This window comes from Lemur catta, chromosome 10, assembly GCF_020740605.2.
Source record: "Lemur catta isolate mLemCat1 chromosome 10, mLemCat1.pri, whole genome shotgun sequence".
Taxonomy (NCBI): domain Eukaryota; kingdom Metazoa; phylum Chordata; class Mammalia; order Primates; family Lemuridae; genus Lemur; species Lemur catta.
In genome coordinates this window covers 22,907,352-22,925,450 of record NC_059137.1, presented here as the reverse complement: position 1 = coordinate 22,925,450, position 18,099 = coordinate 22,907,352, and the positions used below count along the sequence as shown (strand labels likewise).

The window sequence follows — 18,099 nt, the reverse complement described above, 5'->3', positions numbered from 1 at the left end:
CCCAGCTTTGAGAAGTTATTCAGTACCCAACAGGCACACCACCTCCTAGTAACTGTTAAAAATTAGACAAAATGATATTTTTTCTTTCTTTATATGACTTTGCTTTACAAAATGGCAGCTAATTTATTAGGACCTAAATACTTATTAATTTGATTTAACTAGTTTACTAAATGAAACTGTTAGATATTTCTCTTGGCCTAAGGGCACTGGGAAAAAAATGTGAGACAGAGCACTGTGGACTGAGAAATTGTGGGAACATTAATTGGGGATTAAAGTTGTCTAGGGAAGACAGAAAAGCAGGGGCTCTCAGAAGTGAGCTGCATATCTGTTTTATTTTTTTAGTATTATTATTTCAAAGTATTAAGGAGGTACAAATGCTTTATAACACTTGAGTCACAGCTACAAGTGTGCCCATCACCCAAATAGTGTTCACTGTACCCATTAGGTAGGTTTTTCCTCCCCCATCCCTCCTGCTTGATTTCTGAGTTTTACATTCCTTTGTGCACACGTGTATCCATTTTCAAGTCTTTCAGGATCCTTGGATATGGCAGCACCACCCAGTCCAAGGGAGACTTGTCCCACTAAGTTCCAGAAGCAGGATGGGTCCCAACCCTTGTAGGCTGCTCCTCCTCCTCACAATATAATATAGATCTACCATAATGAGGATTAATTCGGGGATTTTAGGTTGCAGCCTAGCAATATTGTCTTATGGAAACACCAAGTTATGTATTATATATTTTTAAAATAGTATCTACCAAGTACTTATATGCTTGGTATCTTATACAGTCTCTGACTTACGATGGTTCATTACAATGGTGTGAAAGCCATATGCATTCAGTAGAAACCATATGTCAAGTACCCATACAACCATTCTGTTTTTCTTCTGTACAGTATTCAGTAAATTACGTGAAATATTCAATACTTTATTATAAAATAGGCTTTGCATTAGATGATTTTGCCCGACTCTACGCTAATGTGAGTGTTCTGAGCACATTTAAGGTAGAGTAAGCTAAGCTGTGCTTTGGTAGGGTAGGTGTATTAAATGCATTTTCGACCTACAAAAGTTTCAACTTATGATGGGTTTATTGGGATGTCACCCCATCGTAAATTGAGGAATATCTGTATGATAATCTTAAGTTTTTGAGGTTTTACTGTTCCTTCTCTGCCTCTTCTTTTACAGACAAGGAAACTGAAGCTTGGACCAATTTGATACATTGCCCAAGTTGACTCTGCTGGATTGTACGTAGTAGGGTCAGGATTAGAATCCAGGAAGTTGGGGCTTCAAAAGTAACACTGTTAACCACTGTGCTGTACTGTTCAGCTGTTAGGCCTTTAGGTTTCTAAAGAAGTAAATATACACTAGACCTCTACATGGAACAAAGTACTTCAAATTAGTACATACATTTAAATGTGACCAAATGCATTTCTATTTTTATTTACTCTTAGTTTCTAAATCCCCGAAACATTTCTGTTTCTTTCAGTTTTGCTGTTTATCCTCATGAATAAAAATTATGTAAATGGTTATAATACAGTAACATTTAAAGAAAAGCCATACAATATTGGCATGTACCTGACAAAATTCTCCCATTCCCTTATGCAAATTGTAGATGTAAATTGTCACAAATTTTCTGAAGGACATCAAACAATAAGATTCATAAAGTCTCAGGGAGGAGAGTAAAGATTTATATGAGATAACATTTATCTCAATGTTATTTATAATAGCAAAAAACCAGAAAACTTAAATGCCCAGTGATTATATATTTTATCATATGAATAGACTAAACTTTGTGTAGAAAAATCATGTTTTCAAAGATTAATGGCATAATAAATGCTCAAGATATTTTTTTAAAAATCATTCTGTAAAACTGCACATATTATATTATCTAAATTGCAAATTATGAATTAGAACAAAGAACAAGAAACAACATATTCACCTTAATGTTTTGTCTATGAAAGGTAAAATTCTCAATGATTTTAATTTTCTTTTTTCCCCAATGAATATGCATTACTTTGCTAATCAAAAAAAGAATAAAACAGGATTCAGTACTTAACAGGTAAATGTGGTCAGCATACTTCACTCCCTAAAATTCACCCATACTTCAAAACCCATGTCAAAAGATTCATTTATATAAAGCTTTCCTGATTCCACTACTGACAGGATACTATCTCTCCTAATTCTCATATACCTTTATCTGTACTTCTTTTATGATACTTTTGCCTCCTCTTGCCTGTCATAATATTTATAATTATCTATGTACATGTGACATCTTTCCTACCAGATTGTAGGCTTTAGCATGGTAGGGCCGTATTTGCTTCATAATTATATCCGCCATAAGACTTACTGCCATTCTGCCTTGTATTTTAGCCTTATCTGTAAATGAGTGGGGATTATACATTTTGGTATTTGTTTTCCCAACACATGATAGGCAATATATGCCACCTGAACTGAACAGGTTTGTACATAGTTGCAGTGTTCTTTATGGCACCAAGGGAATAGAAATAGATACAGTGGGTGGCACTAGATTTTGGCTATATATAATATATATTCAATTTTATATTTTTAGTATATTTATTATATATATAAAATAGTCCATATATTCCATATATCTGAAGATTGTCTGGCCTTCAGGGGGATAAGAGTGGTCCCTGCATCCAAGATGTTTGAGCAGATGCTGAAACACCATATATCAAGAGGTGTGGAAGAGGGTATGAACACTGTAATCCTGACAGTCTCATAATCCTGATAGATGATAGTTTGTAGAATCCTACTAGGATTCTACATTCATTGGTTGAATGAATGATTAAAGGATGAAGTGATGGAAGAATGAACAAACTAATACTAATAGGTTGAATCCCCATACACAATCTTCAGTTCACTTGTATGGGCAGAGAATAGGAAAATGCTACTCATTATTATATAGGCCAGTAAAATAAGCTAGATGGCCCCAACAAATGAACATTCTGGGAAAGCAGTTCCAACCACTAATTTCAGACCATAGGTGGCACTTTCATATATGCAAGCCGTAGGGAAGTCCTGAAAACATCATGTTCTCTGCAATATTTGCCAGGCAGCAGGCTATGTACTTGAATATACCTCATTTAGTTTTCTCAACAACCTTCACATTTGGGAAAAAGTGCTCTCCTCAATCATAGATGGGGAAGAGAAGCTTAGAAAGGTCAAACATACTGCCCAAGGTCACACAGTTAATATGTCAGCAAAACTGGGGTTTCTAACCTAAGTACATATGAGTCCATATCCCAAAATCTTTAGATTATGCCACACTGACTCAGGAAAAAAAAAAAAATGAAAGGTTTATTCCTAATATAGCCTATGATTGCAGCAAATGATTGATTTATCTTTTTTCTACAAAGGTTTCCAGGCAGACACATACAACTGTATTACGTTAATGCAAAAATAAATACTACTACTGCTCCACCTCCATGCTTAGGGGGGAAATAAATGGGTTTCTTCTTAGAATGACATAAAATCACATGCCTATTTAAAATATGCTTAGATATGCCATAATTTCTCAAGGTACCTTTATAATAGATCAGGTGCATTTTTAGTCATTAAGTTATAGGTGATAAATTTCCTTAGGGTGATATAACTAATTAACGTGGATATTTCAAATATTTTGAGAGGAAAGTCTATGTAGTGTGAAAGTATCGATTTTCTTTGATAGTAAGTTCTTCGAGAACCAAGAATTTTATCCCAGTAATTTTGTGTTTTCTCTCTAACTCCTTTTCCTTTCCCTTCTTGTTGCCTCCCCTGAAAAGGAGGGGTGCAAAATGCATGGGGTAATCACAGGTACTCGCTGTCTAAATGATACCAAAAATGTGTCAGTTTCACTGGAAAAGGTGAAAAACAGAATTTAAAATTGAACAAGTTGAAGGCCATGTAACTTGAACCAAGCACTGACGTTCTTGAGGTTTGTGTGACTGAAGTACTGATGTCTGAATGTCGACACAACACAACACAATTCTGCTTCAGCAGGTCTAGGATTGGGCCCAAAATTCAGCCTGCTGAACAAGCATCCCAGGTGACTCAGATGCAGGAGATCTTAGAGAAACACTGACGTAGTGAAGGCCTTTGTGGTACAGATATCGAATTGTCCTAAAGATTAAGTGGACTGCCTAGAATCACACCAACCAGTAAGTGGCAAATGTGGAGTTAGAATTCAGTTTAATGCCTTTGCAACCACGCTACATCACATTTCTTACTTAGCATTCCAAACATTTTTTTTTTTAAATTTGGGTCACTGCTCTATACGCAGCAGCTGCAAAAACATTCATAGCTTATATTTGCGTGGCACTTTCTATAAAAAGAGCTTTCACACTCATTATCCCATATGATATTCACAAAAAATGTATTTTTTCTATTTGGCAGATGAGAGGGCTGAAATTCAAAGGGATTAAGATTCTTGCTCAAAATTTGGGACAAAGTAGGACTTAATAAATCCTGATAATTAGTAAGCACTCAAATATTAGCCATTATTATTATCATTTTAGAAACTCTCAAAACTAAAAATATTGACCCAGGAAAAGTTAAGATCAGTAGGAAAAATTAATTAAAAACAAAACTGAAAACTACCAAACTGTATACAATAAAGTTTGCTATATATTAAAACTTAAAAGAAGAATCAAGTCTTTTTTATAACATTCAGCTGTAAAATAAGGCCAAGGAAAAGTAAACATGGAGGAAAAATTAAAACTAACAATAGTAGATGCTTTGGCTGTTACAATTTGATATGTTAAAAAAACTAATCAATAAGTTAAGGCTTCACTGTATCATTTCTACAAAAAGATTTGATTCTTGTGAAAACTTCAGTTAAATCTGAAAAATGTAGCAAACTGAAAATATTTTAACTGTGCTATATATTAAACTGTTGAAGAGATTAAAGTGGATTAATAATATATTCTCCAGAAACACCTTCTCAACAAAAATCGATGTTACTTTAATTTTGATTTAAATATCCATATTCATAAAGATAGAATAAAAATGTCCTCAAAGTCTAAATCAAAACAGTAGGCCAAAATATCCCATAATCTCAAAAAGTTAAATAATAAAGCTACATACAGCACAGTACTATTAAAGTTATAAATCAGTAACCGCAGAAGGACAACACATTGAACATACAATGTTATAATGTAATAGTAAATCACTTGCTATGTAATATAGATAAATCAATACATATAAATGAATGTACTTTCTGTTCCTGTTTCTAATTTTAATGTTTTTTAAATTTATGAATGCCTTAGTGATAGATTTCTTGCCTTAAAAGTGGTAGTACTACTTCAGATTGAACTAAAACATTAAGAAATTCCATTAATGAATTATATTAATCTTATTATCGCACTATATCAATATAACATACACTACAGTTAGACTTATTATTCAAATTTTATTTCTATAGCATTCTCTTCCATTCTAAATGAGTAATTATATACTGGTAATTATAAATACTCTAGAATATACCTGTAGTGGCTTAGAAATAGGTTTTTAATTAAAAAGTCTTCATTTTTCCTCTAAAACATTAGAATTTGCCAAATTAAATAAAGCCAGTGCTCTAATCTCTATGTTTGTTTATTTGACCATTTGATCATTATACGTGCACACACACATTTTTTAGGATGTCTAAATATGGCCTCTCCTGATTTAGTTCAGAAACTCACTGATTCCAGCTCAATTTACAGCTTGGTTTTTCCTTTCAGACTGAGCCAATATACAAAGCATTCCTGTGCACTACGTGCTCAGCAAGGTTAGCAAAATAAATTTCTTTAGCATAAAATGGTGAATCACTTGCTGGCTACAGCAAAAGCTTCTTGACTTTTCACTTTACCCGTCTTTTCTGCACGTCCTTTAAGGCTGGGCTCCTAAGTGGCTACCTTCCCTGTCCCAAGAGAAAGGAAAATAACTTCAGTGAATGAATCCATGCCTGTCACATAAAGAGAAGCTTTTTGAAGTGCAGAAATACCTGTTTAGAATGAACTCATGGAAAACCCAACTTAAAATTCAGAGTAGAGTTCTTTGTGTCAACAAAAGTCTACTTGGGCAGAATAAATAGGTGAAGCCATGAATTTCCAGTCTCCCAATGCCAGATTAAATCCCACTTCTTCAAAAAGACCCTGTTACTGCTATGTCACCCTGTTAGAACTTCATATTTGCTTTGGATCATTACAATAACTCCTCTATGGGTGCAGGAGACCTGCCAGGGTTTAAGTAAAGCCATGACCACATTCAGTCTAGACACTATCATCTTCACCAAAATATACCAATAAAAAGTAGCTTCTCAGAGGCACAAGGCTCTAGTTAGACCTTAAAAGAAAAAATATCAAAGGCACAAACACAAGAAAACAATTCTTTGTTTATATGGAAAAACAAATTTCATTAAAATGTTTTCAAAGAGCATGACAAAGAATATGTAAAAGAAGAGAATAATTCAGTTTTGTCCCAGAGATATGAACATTACCTGCTTATAAGCCAATATAAGATTCTATAAAGTGGATATAATCCTTTATTTATTTCAAGACAACTCAAAATTCAGAAATAGTAAATAAGTGAAACCCCTTCTGTACTTAAATTGAGTTCCAGGAAAGTAAGGAAACCTATAAAACAAAGAAGAAAATCTATGTAAAACAGAGTTGATTGCCATCTAAAATCCTTTAATTCTCAGCCAATCCTGTGTGTGCGTATACATGCATTAGGGTTGCCAGATAGAATCCAAGAAATCTAGTTAAATTTTAATTTCAGATAAATAACAATTTTTTTTTAGTATAAGTACTTCCCATGCAATTATTTTTATTTGCTAAGTTTGGCAATTCTTGTGTGTATCCTGTTCATACTTACTTAGTCCATCATAGCAGAGAATCAGAAAGGATGCTTACAGTCCCAAAGAATGTAAACCCCTGAAAGTACGTTTCTAGATGTAACAGCTGCCTTTGAATTCTATTGCTATAATAATAAGAACAAAAATCATCTACAGACATTCCAAAATCTCTACCAACCAGGTCATTACAGATGGTAAGATACCATAAAAAATTATATTCCCATAATGCTCCAGGTGTAGGTATCAACTTTTCCTGGCAATGATCTTTCAGGTCCTCAAACACATTCATGTCACTATAGAGCCCTTCTCATCCCTTTCCCTATAGTTCAGTAACCATGCAAAACCCATTTACTTCATAACCAATTTGATGATATTAATTTGCTACCTTTGGCCAATTCAAAAAATGGAAGTATTATACCAGTGAAATATGCAGGCAAAAAATTGTAAGACAATATTATCTGACAATTATGGAAGCTTCCTCTTCCACCCTCAGGAATTTACATGAGATTTGCATGTCTAACAAGGATTATTGTCATATTTAAGTGGCATGATAGCTGCAATACAATGGAAGTGATTGAATATTTCATTCAATCAGAGCATAAAGAATAACTAACAGAAATAATTCTTTTGCCTAGGTTCACTTGGCAAACCCCTATATATCATATAAGATGTAATTCCAACATCACTTTCATCTTAAAGTCTTTTCTAGACATGGCCCAGTCAAAATACAGCATTCCCATAACACCTCACCTATTTTATCATATTGTGTTATTTACCATATTATATCGTATTTATTTAAATTATGTCATTATCTACTAGTGTGAGAGCTCCTTGAGAGCAGGGTCCATATTTTTGTTGATCTTTGTACCCATACTCATTAACAGAGAGCCTAGAAAACATTCAATACACGTTTCTTGACAAAATGAACTATTATTAAGCACAAACATGGAATTTAGCCTAAAAAAAATGTCATGATGGGCAGGATTTATAACTGCTTTATTATAACTATCTATGACAAAGATCCTTTTGATAGCAACTCCCTATTAAATCACACTGAATTTTAGACTACACAGGTATATTTCTATTGTAGCTACACAACCTGTAAAACTCTCAATCCAGAATAAGAGATCTATTTCATTTAGTCATTTGACAAACACCTAGAGTTTGCTAACTGCCACACCCTGTTCTAGGGGCTGGAAAGTAAGATAAGCCTTGCCATCATGGAACATCCATAACGATGTTCCAAAGACATCCATGAAATAGCAGTGAGAGATTAAAGGAGGAGTTAAATATCCTTTTCTTCCCAAATTAAAGGATTCATGGGTATTTACACCATAAAGTTGGGATTGGCTGGAGAACAGCAATAAGGTGCTCATGACCCCATCCATTTGCCATCTCATCCACATATGTCAGACACACCTTCACTGATTATCAGAAGGAAACAAAATGGTACCCTAAGTGATGTTTGGCCTTTGGGCTATGCCTTAAGTATTGTAGAACCATCTTAAGGAGCTGATGACTTTCTAACAGATATTGACAAAGTGGCCTATTCCATTGCAAAGTTCCTTTTAATAGTCAACACCACAGAATCACCTCAGGAGAGTTAGCCAGTCAAAACTGACATTTGATGCTAATAGGACTTTTTATAGGTAGGGTTGAGGCTCAACAAATAAGGCATAGGCAATGCTGCAGTAAAGACATATCTTTGGAAAAGCAAAGGCCATTCACAATAAAATTTACAGATTATCCAAGCCAAGAGCTGCTAAACACAATAAAACTTTTATTCTGTGTCATGGAAATGAAGCACCATCTCAAACACCAAATCCATTATTGTATGTGGATTTGGTGTGTGGGTAGATGTGGATGTGGGTGTGTCAGAAAAAGATAAAGGGAGCGGTTGCTCATGTGGACAGAACCTAATAGTAATGGTAACACTTGCTCCCATTTAGTGCTTTCTGTAAGCCAAACATGGTACTGAGTGCTTTACATAAATCTGTTCATCTAATGCTCACAACCACTTGATAAGAAAGGTCCTACTGTGCTTATTTTATTAATTCTGAAACTGGGGCTCAGAGGTTAAGTCATTTATCCACGGTTTGGAACTACTAAGCAAGGAGCTGGGATTTGAACTTCAAACTCTGGCCTATCTTGCTCCACATCTAAACTCTCAATCCCTAGGCAACAGTAATGCCCAATGGCCACCACAATTCATTTGAGAGATCTTTGCATAATTTATTACCTTTACTGACAAGGAAAAATGATTTTCCAACATCTATATTTGGACCAATAAGCGTCTCAGCTAGACAAAGTCTGAATCACTCTTGTCAGACCTAAAATAAAAAAGAGCTTCATGTTCTGGTTCCTCTGTCCGCACCTCAAAAGGAACTCTGTTAGGTTCATGTGGTATTTTTGGTTTTTGTTTCTGTTTAAAAGTTTCTTCTGAGCAAAAATATTTGAATGGAGATGGGCGACAAAAGCGTATACAGAGCTGGTGTTGGAAAGTTGTTTTCTCTTTTGATGTGAGCCCAGGGTTTGGGGTCTGGGAAGCACTGTGGGACGCTTGCAGGGAGTCTCTCCTGGCCACCACCCGTGGTGCCAAGACAGCCTGGTGGCTGGACAAACAATCAAGGCTCTCATGAACATTCGTTCAGGCTCTTCCTCAAAAAGGCCTTCTCAGGGGTGCCACTGGGACCTGAGGAGACTTGCGGTGGCTTTCATTCCTCTTCAGAGCAACAGGATGTGTAGCTGGTCACCTGCGGCCAGGGAATAAGCGACTGTGTGTCCACACTCTGCCCCTAGCAACAGGACCAATTGAGAAGGCTTCCCTTCCTGCCACACAGCTCTGCATGGGAAAGTAAAGCCCCAAAATTCATTTCTTTGAGATGATCCTCTATAAATGCATCCCTCCCTTTAATGGGGGATAGTGTATCTAACAGCTCATTATTAAAAGGTGATGTCTGGTCCGAGTGCAGTGGTGTTTTCAACTAATTGATCACAACCAGTTACAGATTTCTTTTTCCTTCTCCTTTCCAACAGCTTGACTAATTAAAATAATAAAAAATAAAATAAAGGTGATGCACCTTTTATACAAAGAGGAATCACAGTCCCTTGCTTTTGTTCTAATCTCATTTCTAAGTTTTCCACTTGAAACCACTACACAGTTGATCCACAGTAGCTACTGTCCTTATATTTATGGAATAAAAAGAGCCCTAAATAATCTTGGGAATCAAATTGGCCAACTTCATCCTAAAGACAAAGGCACAGAAAAATTAACATAGAGAAAGTACCTTGCCCAAAATCACTGAAATAGTTAATGCGGTAGTGAAGAGTAGATCCCAGAGACATCTGCCTCAAGGAATGTAAGTGAGAAAACACACACACACAGGTAAAAGCACAAATTTAAATAAAAACAAAGCTGGATGTTGTTGTCAAGAAAGCTAACAGAAAGCTAATATGTGCAAAAGCTACATAATGTGCAAGCAATTCAGTTTCAGATGACTGTTGACAAAGCTTCATAACAGAGATTACCAGTTGGTTATGAGAAGACCAAATTCAAGGAGACCCTTTCTGCGGGAGCCAGTTACCTTTACAGCCACAATGTTTACACCTAATCCTGGCTAGCCACATAAATACATGTTGATGTTCACAAAAAAAGATGATGGAAAGTGTGGATGGGACTAAACAAGCCAGAGGCATAGGCAGTAATAACAGCACCTTAGTGGAAGCCAGGAAACCTGGATCCTGGTTTGGATCATGAGCTAAATTAGACCTAAAGTTCTCAATTAACTTGGGAGCTTCAGTCTCTTCATTTGTAAGATGAGGGTGTTGAATGGTGTGATTCTTAAGGACTCTTTTAAGCTCTAAAATTCTAAATCTGGGCAGACCCTGGCCTTTAAAAAAAAAAAAAAAAAAACCATTGAGTTCTGCATTTGAAAAGCCAAAAGGGAACCTAATAAGAATATAAACAAACAAGCACAGAGTAGAGCCCAGGAGGAGGGTGACCATACATCCCGGGTTGCCTAGAACAGTCTCAGTTTATGCCTGTTGTCCCAGCATCCCCACCGGTTAGTGTCTGTTTTCACTATCAAAAGCTTCTCAGCGAGGATGATACATTACATGATTACACTACCTATAAGGAAGCTTGGGGAACACTTTAGTACCTCCCATCACCTACAGGCAGAAGCCCAAACTTCATAGCTTTTCATAAAGGCTTTGACCTTCTAGTCAAAACTCTATCCAGCATACCCACTATATGCTAATCACACCTGACCACCTTCATTCCTCAAAGGTGACAGCCATTGCTCATGCTAACACTCACCTTCTCCTCACCCTGTGCTACAGTACAGCAAGCTCCTCCACCCAGGTCAATACTGGCTCCCCAGGGAGTCCCCTCCCTCCACTCGAGACCCCTCTGCCCGTACCTCTATTCTCACATGGACCCAACTGCTGTGTAGTTCTCTTAGTCTCCTCTTCTACACCATAAGCTCTGTAAAGGATTTTCCTCATTCATCTTTTCACCCCTTAGCACACAAGTGACACTCAACAACATGTTTGTTGAATTAAACTGAAAACAGAAGTACATATAGATTTGCTAACGGGATACTGGCCACATTATCTGTCATCAGAATGAACAAGAAAACAATGGGCTTAAATTTTTCTGGCTCCCACCACTATTGTCACTACTGGTTAACAGTCACCTGCATGGTATGTGGAGTCAGTGTCCTGTGGCCGGAGAGCATGATCTACAACAACCTTAAAGTTGAATTCCAGTTCTGCCACTTACAAAAAGAATGATCTTAGACAACTTATTTTCCCTATCCTAACTTGGTTCCCTCAATATAAAATGGAGAAAATGTAACTTTCCTAGGTTGCAAGCTTACAAACAACACAAGAAGAGTAATGCTGAGTATTGACCCTGGCTAGCACAGAGAACGTAGGTAATAAGGTGTAATTTGGCTTCAATGGTGATCGTTTCCAGCCCAAACAGATCAAACTAGAAAAACGATGTCTCCCTCTTCTTCCCCAAAGCCCTACCTGGATTTACTGATGTCCCTCCCAGGGCTCAGAGGCAAACCTTAATCCTGATTTTCTCTTCCTAAATTCCAATTTTCCTCTTTTCTAATGATCCCCAACAGAAGTGTCATCACAAACAGAGCCGGGAAGGAAAGGGCGTGCAACACAAGACAGTCTGCGGTCAAATAAGGAAGAACATCTTGACTGCCACTCTGATTCAGCCTCAGAATAGACTCAAAAGGCATTCTTGGTAAAGGGTCAAGGAGGGAGAATTAAAGCCTAGGGAGGGATTGCATGACTTCATACTGAGACAATGAACCCTCAAGTTAACTATACCTTAAACAAAACCCTTCCTCAATCAGAAGCAGTTACGGATGCTGCAACACCAAACAGCAGAAAAGGGCAGATGAAATTAGAGTCATGAGCTCATTAGAAGCAAAAGGAGGAAAGGAATGCTCCTTAAAGCTTTCTCTGCCTGCCCATGGAAACAAAGCCCAGGTAGTAGGCAGTAGCAATAGAAATAAATGGATCACAATGTTTCTATTTAATAGCACACTGCTATTCAAACTTTATAACAAATTACAGCCTGTGCCAATAGTTGTTTTTATAAAGAGAAGCAGGATGACATGGAGGTGAAAAACACATGGGCTTTGGAACCTGAGTGCCTGAATTTGAATCCCAGCTTCTATACTTACTAGCTGTGTGGCCTTGGGCAAGTTACCTAACCTCTCTTTACCTGCATTTTCACCATCTGGAAAATGAGAATAATAAATCAATAATGGTACCTATACACCATATGGTTATTATTTACAAATACTAATTTCTAAGGTAGCACATGATTAATGCTACCATGAGCATTTGACAAATAAAAACAATTATTAAGATCCAGTACTCACTCAAAAGGAGCTTATATACAAGATCATGTTTTAAAACCTGTCACTGGTATTGCCATCATAAATCTCAAATCTCTTTTTAAGTTGACTACTAAGAATTAAGGTGTTTACCAACAAATTCTTCTCTTGATCATGAAGAATAAGCAGGTCTAAAACCCAGAGGTCATTGTGACAGAGTGAGAATGGAAACTGAAGAATCATCCCCAGAATAAATGAAAGTAAAACAAACATATTATATACTGAGCACTTATTGTAGCCAGTCCTTTTCCAAGCTGTTGTATTTGGATTAGAAGGCATGGAATGCAATAGGAGTGTAACTTAGTTTGGCTTCCACATGGCTAAAGTGGCATATTCTGTAGTAAATGGCTCTCTCTGGTTTTAGTTTTGAAGGCTCAGAAACTTGGTTTTGGCATCACATACATTCATTCAACTATTATTTATTCAACACCTTCTTTGGGCCAGAGATCTGTGACAGGCAATGTGGAGAAGATAGACAACAAATCATGACAATCCCTGCCTGCCCTCACAAATCTGACAATCTGGCAGAAAAGACATATTAAAAACTAAATGTGCAAACTGTAAAAAAAAAAAACAAAAAAAAAACAAATTGTCAATGGACTAATTTACAATGAGAAGAGCTTCAGGTAGACCAGAATTCTTGTTCCTACAAGACCAACCTACCTCTTCCATATAATCACACCCATATAGGGATGGACACTCACCATTCAAGCAAGGAAACACACTGTAGGAATGGCATTAAGGTATCACCTTGACAAACATCTTTAGAATTGTGAATTCCCTATTCTAAGCTGTCCAACCACTCCCCTGCCCATACCCTGCCCATTCTGATTCTCACTACTTTTCTCAAAAAAAGCAATAATAATTTAATTTCTGCTTCCTATATTACAGTCACATTACCATCTTGCCTCACCAAACTTCTTTACCTATTACCTTGACTGGAGATTTCCATGTTCTAAAATTTCTTCCATCACACAGCTATAGAAATAATATTTAGAGGTAGTTAACTATATTCAATCTTTGTGGAGTCTATTCGTTTAAATCTTAGAGGGCAATATTATTTCTATTTATTTTCAAGTTTAGGGGTATGTGTTGGTGGGAGACGGGGAAGAGTCATTTAGGGCAGAGGTACACGGAAAGTACAGCTCTATAAATCCTCAAAATAATTATCTCAACCTGCAAAATAACCCAATGAGACACAAAAGTTAATTTTGCATGAATCATTCAGTATACTGCACACTGGAATACACTAAATATTATATAAAGGTCAAAAGTAAAACGAGAACTTGGCAGGTTAATAGTCCTAGTTCAGTATTGCTGGTGGTTCCATGAACTTTAAGCAGCACTTGTCATAATAGGAAAAGTACACACAATATGAAAAGTGTCAGGCAACATTCAGATCATTGGTAAATAAACATTTGAGACAACAGAAAAGTAAAATGTCTCATGTTATTTAATTTCATACAAAAATGGCATTCACAGTAAACTAGGATGTGTTTCATCGATATCATGGAAACTATGTCCTTGTGGCACGGGCACACCCAAGGTCTTGTTGATAATTAAGAATACAGGGAAACCATTTCTGGTACATCTACTAAACTTCCTTGGATGGAATAAGACAACCTCACATCTGGCGTGAGGTCCCCAGTGGGCACATTATCTAAGTGTTCCAGTTAGCTAGGCAGGGCTTTAGCTGTGTCAGCAATTCCAAGGCCTAGTTCTCATTCTGAGAAGAGGGTCACAATCAGTAGAGCCAGAAATGATCTCCATGACTGAGGCATCAACCAGAATGCTAATTTATGTAATGACAATTAGGGTTCTATCTCCTTCCAGTCACTAAAATTAACGTAACTCCCAGAGTTTAAGGGGAGCCACATAATCACCAGCTACATTCACTCAACACTGCTTTACAAACTGGAGCAAAGAGAATAATAGGAACTTTCCACTGAATTTCCTTAGAGAAAGATGAAATCATAAAAGGATTTTTTAAATATTAGCCTGAATATAGTCTTTGGAAAATATGTAATTCAGTTGGGTAATTATTTAAACAAATTCTCACCGAGTAAACTTTTTAAATAGGCACTCTACTCTAAACTCGAAAAGAAATGTTTTATGTCTGTCCCTCCCATGGGTACATCTCCAGGGCCAGCACAGAGCCTAGAACTTATTAGGTGTTCTTTAACTATTTTCTGAGTACCTAAATGAATAAATATATTCTTCCTGATCACTCTCACAAATTTTTCATTCAGGAAAAATAGTGCTTATTTAAAGGAAAAAGTTATTTGAGTCTACAAAAATAATAAAATCTTGCTCTTCATTTTGAACTACGTATTAACTTCCATTCCTACAAACAGAAAATTAATTTAAAAAGAGTAAATTTTCATGAAGATGACTGAGAATATCATTAATTCCAATGTTTTGTTCAGTAAATCCACACAAAACCTTAATATACTTATGCACAATAATGTAGTAACAATTACAGATGTGACAGATAACTTACTTAGAAATAGACTCATAAAAATAACTACATATGAAAGTATATTCCTTATTATATGAAAGCACTTTCTATCAGAAAATCTGTAACAGAGACCACAAGGCAAAAGCAATTTGAGCTATAAGAAAATCTTTCAAAAACTAAATGAATTTGATGCGTTATTTTGGTATTTTCAATATTAGATAGCCAAACTCTTCAATGACATCTTTTATATCACCACTATTTATACTGTACCGCTGAAACCCATATATCCATAAAGCTGATTCTGTAATTGTAGAAACACTGGTAAACTGATTTAATATAAAGGTGCCTAATTCCCTTGTAATCCCTGCATGTATACATGAATATTCATATTGCTGTTTATCATGATCATAAACTAACATGGTTTATATTAAGGCACTGGGAATCCATAAAGTAAGTTATAGTCAAGACAAACTTACCAAGCACAATGACCACAGTCTTCAGAAGACTCATCATGGTATCCCGATTCCGTCGGGGTCCAGAACTATGCCGAGACATTCTCATAGTCCTCTGGCGAACATAGCCAAAGATGTGAGCATAGAGAACCACCATTACCACAAAGGTCACCAAGTTGAAAATGGCCCAGAAGACTAAGTAAGAGTCACTGTAGAGGGGTGCCATGTTGGAACAATTGTCAATATCACAGATGCAGTTCCAGCCCACATTGGGTATGGCCCCCATAACAATGGCCATAGTCCAAATGACCACAATGACCACCACCACCCGCCGGTTGCTCATCCGTGTGTGAAGCTGCATGCGGAAAACTGTAATGTGCCTCTCGATTGCAATGGCCAGTAAGTTGGCCACAGATGCTGTCAGGCTGGTGTCAATGAGGCCCTGACGGAGGAGCCACGTGCTAACAGTCAGTCTCCGTGTATTGGGTCCTGTGTTGAACATTAGATAGAAGTAGGCCAACCCAGCAAAGAAGTCTGCAGCAGCCAGATTAGCCATTAAGTAATAAATAGGAAAATGGAAGCGGCGGTTGACATAGATTGCCACCATGACCAGTAGGTTGGCCAACATGATGAAGATACAGACAGTGATTCCAAGTCCCATCACCAGCTTGCTGACTGTGTTCCATTCTGTTGCAAGATGCTTCCCACTCCGGTTGTAAAAGAAGGCAATGGATTCATTGTAGAAGCACTGTCGTTCGTTCATGGCTGTGAACTAAAAGAGAAAGGAGGGAAGATGATGAAAAAAAAAAAAAAAAGAAACCACAGACCCCAATTTAAAGACATATAGATAACACAAGTTTTCTATACTAAATGTGGGAAAAACAAAAGCAAAGAATTTGAAAATCTGACCCTGCATAACATTCTATGATTATGTTGAAACCCCAAAGTTTCTCACAGTATTACTGTCCTCAAGATTAAAGAAGTTGGAGTTAAATAAATGACAAGGTCTCTGTTTAGTGGTTGCATGTCATTGAAGTCTACTAGAAAAGCCACATGACCCAGAAATCTTGCTTAAAATACATCAGACAGATGAAAATTTTGTAGAGCATTGCAATTGGAATATTTACCATAGTAAAATCTATTTTGACCTGTTATTTAGGGAATCTGTAAATGCAGTTGGTTTCTTGGTAGGGTATCATTGCCCTATTATTCTGCATTTCTATTCTCACATGGTACGTTCCATCTGGGACAGACATTTTGTGATGCAGGTTCCCACAAGGACCATCAGTCCCAACATTTCAAAGAAGTCACTATGCATCAAAAGTTCTTTGCCCAAAGCCAACATCTGCTGCTCAACATTCCTGTGGTCAGCATGGCCTACCCCCACAACTCCTTATCCCCAGAATAGCACTTGTCAACCAATCTATAACATTTGAGAACTTTTCTTCCTTTTTGGAGGGCCTCCAAAGAGCAGCTGACACTTTGACACTGCCCTACAAGAAGTAAAATACACTTACATTACATGAAGTGTATCTTTTAAAACGTGAGATGATAATGCTTTAAAACATGTTTATTTTGAACATCATTGACTAAAATGTTTTTGCTTATTATTTATATTCTCACTTGAATCCAAAAAGGATTGAGGCAGTTTGTAATAGAATAATAGAGGTAGTCAATAAAAAACAAAATTAGAAAATAAAAAATAAAGAAGAAACTAGAAAATTATACATCACATAGAATAAATCACTCTTCCAAGAGCCTTAAATTTATCTAAGACTCAAAAAATACTTCTTAAAAGCAGTTCATATTTTACATTTTTCTTTTATCATGCTTTGTTTCTAATATTAACAAATTACTTAGCAAATATGACTGTTTTAAACACTATTTTTTGATCAAATATTCTACCAGATATCAATAGGTTGTATATAAATGTTTATCAAACACTGAAAATTCCAAAAACAATGTGAAACACTTAAGAATTTGTTAGTCTTCTGACTTATTCAGACATCTAAAGTCTCTTTCCACATCTAGATTTTAACAGCTTTTAGATCATGCTTTGAACATTACACTTAACATGCCGTATAATTATTTATCTCTTTACTTGTCTGTTTCTTAAAGAGATCATAGTCCAAGGGAAGAGTGAAGAATTTGTCTTAAACATCTTGGTATCTTTTGTACCTTCCAGAGTGCCTCATTCACTGAGGATCAGAGAACTTGGCTTGTAGTGCTCCATTCCATCCGAAATCTTGACATTAGTTTGGTCAACTCATCTAATTTTCTTGTCTCTCATTCCCTTGACCTCATCCCTAATGACCTCCTATTCCATTACAACTCAGCTACCCATGCCCACAGTCACAAACTCTGGAGTTCGTAACCACCCAGAACTGTCTCCCTTTGGAAATAACTGAGGCATTCTATAATAACTGCTCATCACAACT

The 18,099-nt window shown here is 36.5% G+C and overlaps 1 protein-coding gene across 2 annotated transcripts in view; it reads right to left on the bottom strand.

Moving 5' to 3' along the window:
* The window catches only part of LPAR1 (lysophosphatidic acid receptor 1), a 124,959-nt gene that overhangs the window by 37,424 nt on the left and 69,436 nt on the right, over positions 1–18,099 (bottom strand). For both annotated transcript variants that reach the window (XM_045563644.1, XM_045563645.1), the window contains one exon: positions 15,686–16,433. In XM_045563644.1, the coding sequence (XP_045419600.1) occupies positions 15,686–16,433 (748 nt within the window). The remainder of the gene's footprint in view (positions 1–15,685; positions 16,434–18,099) is intronic.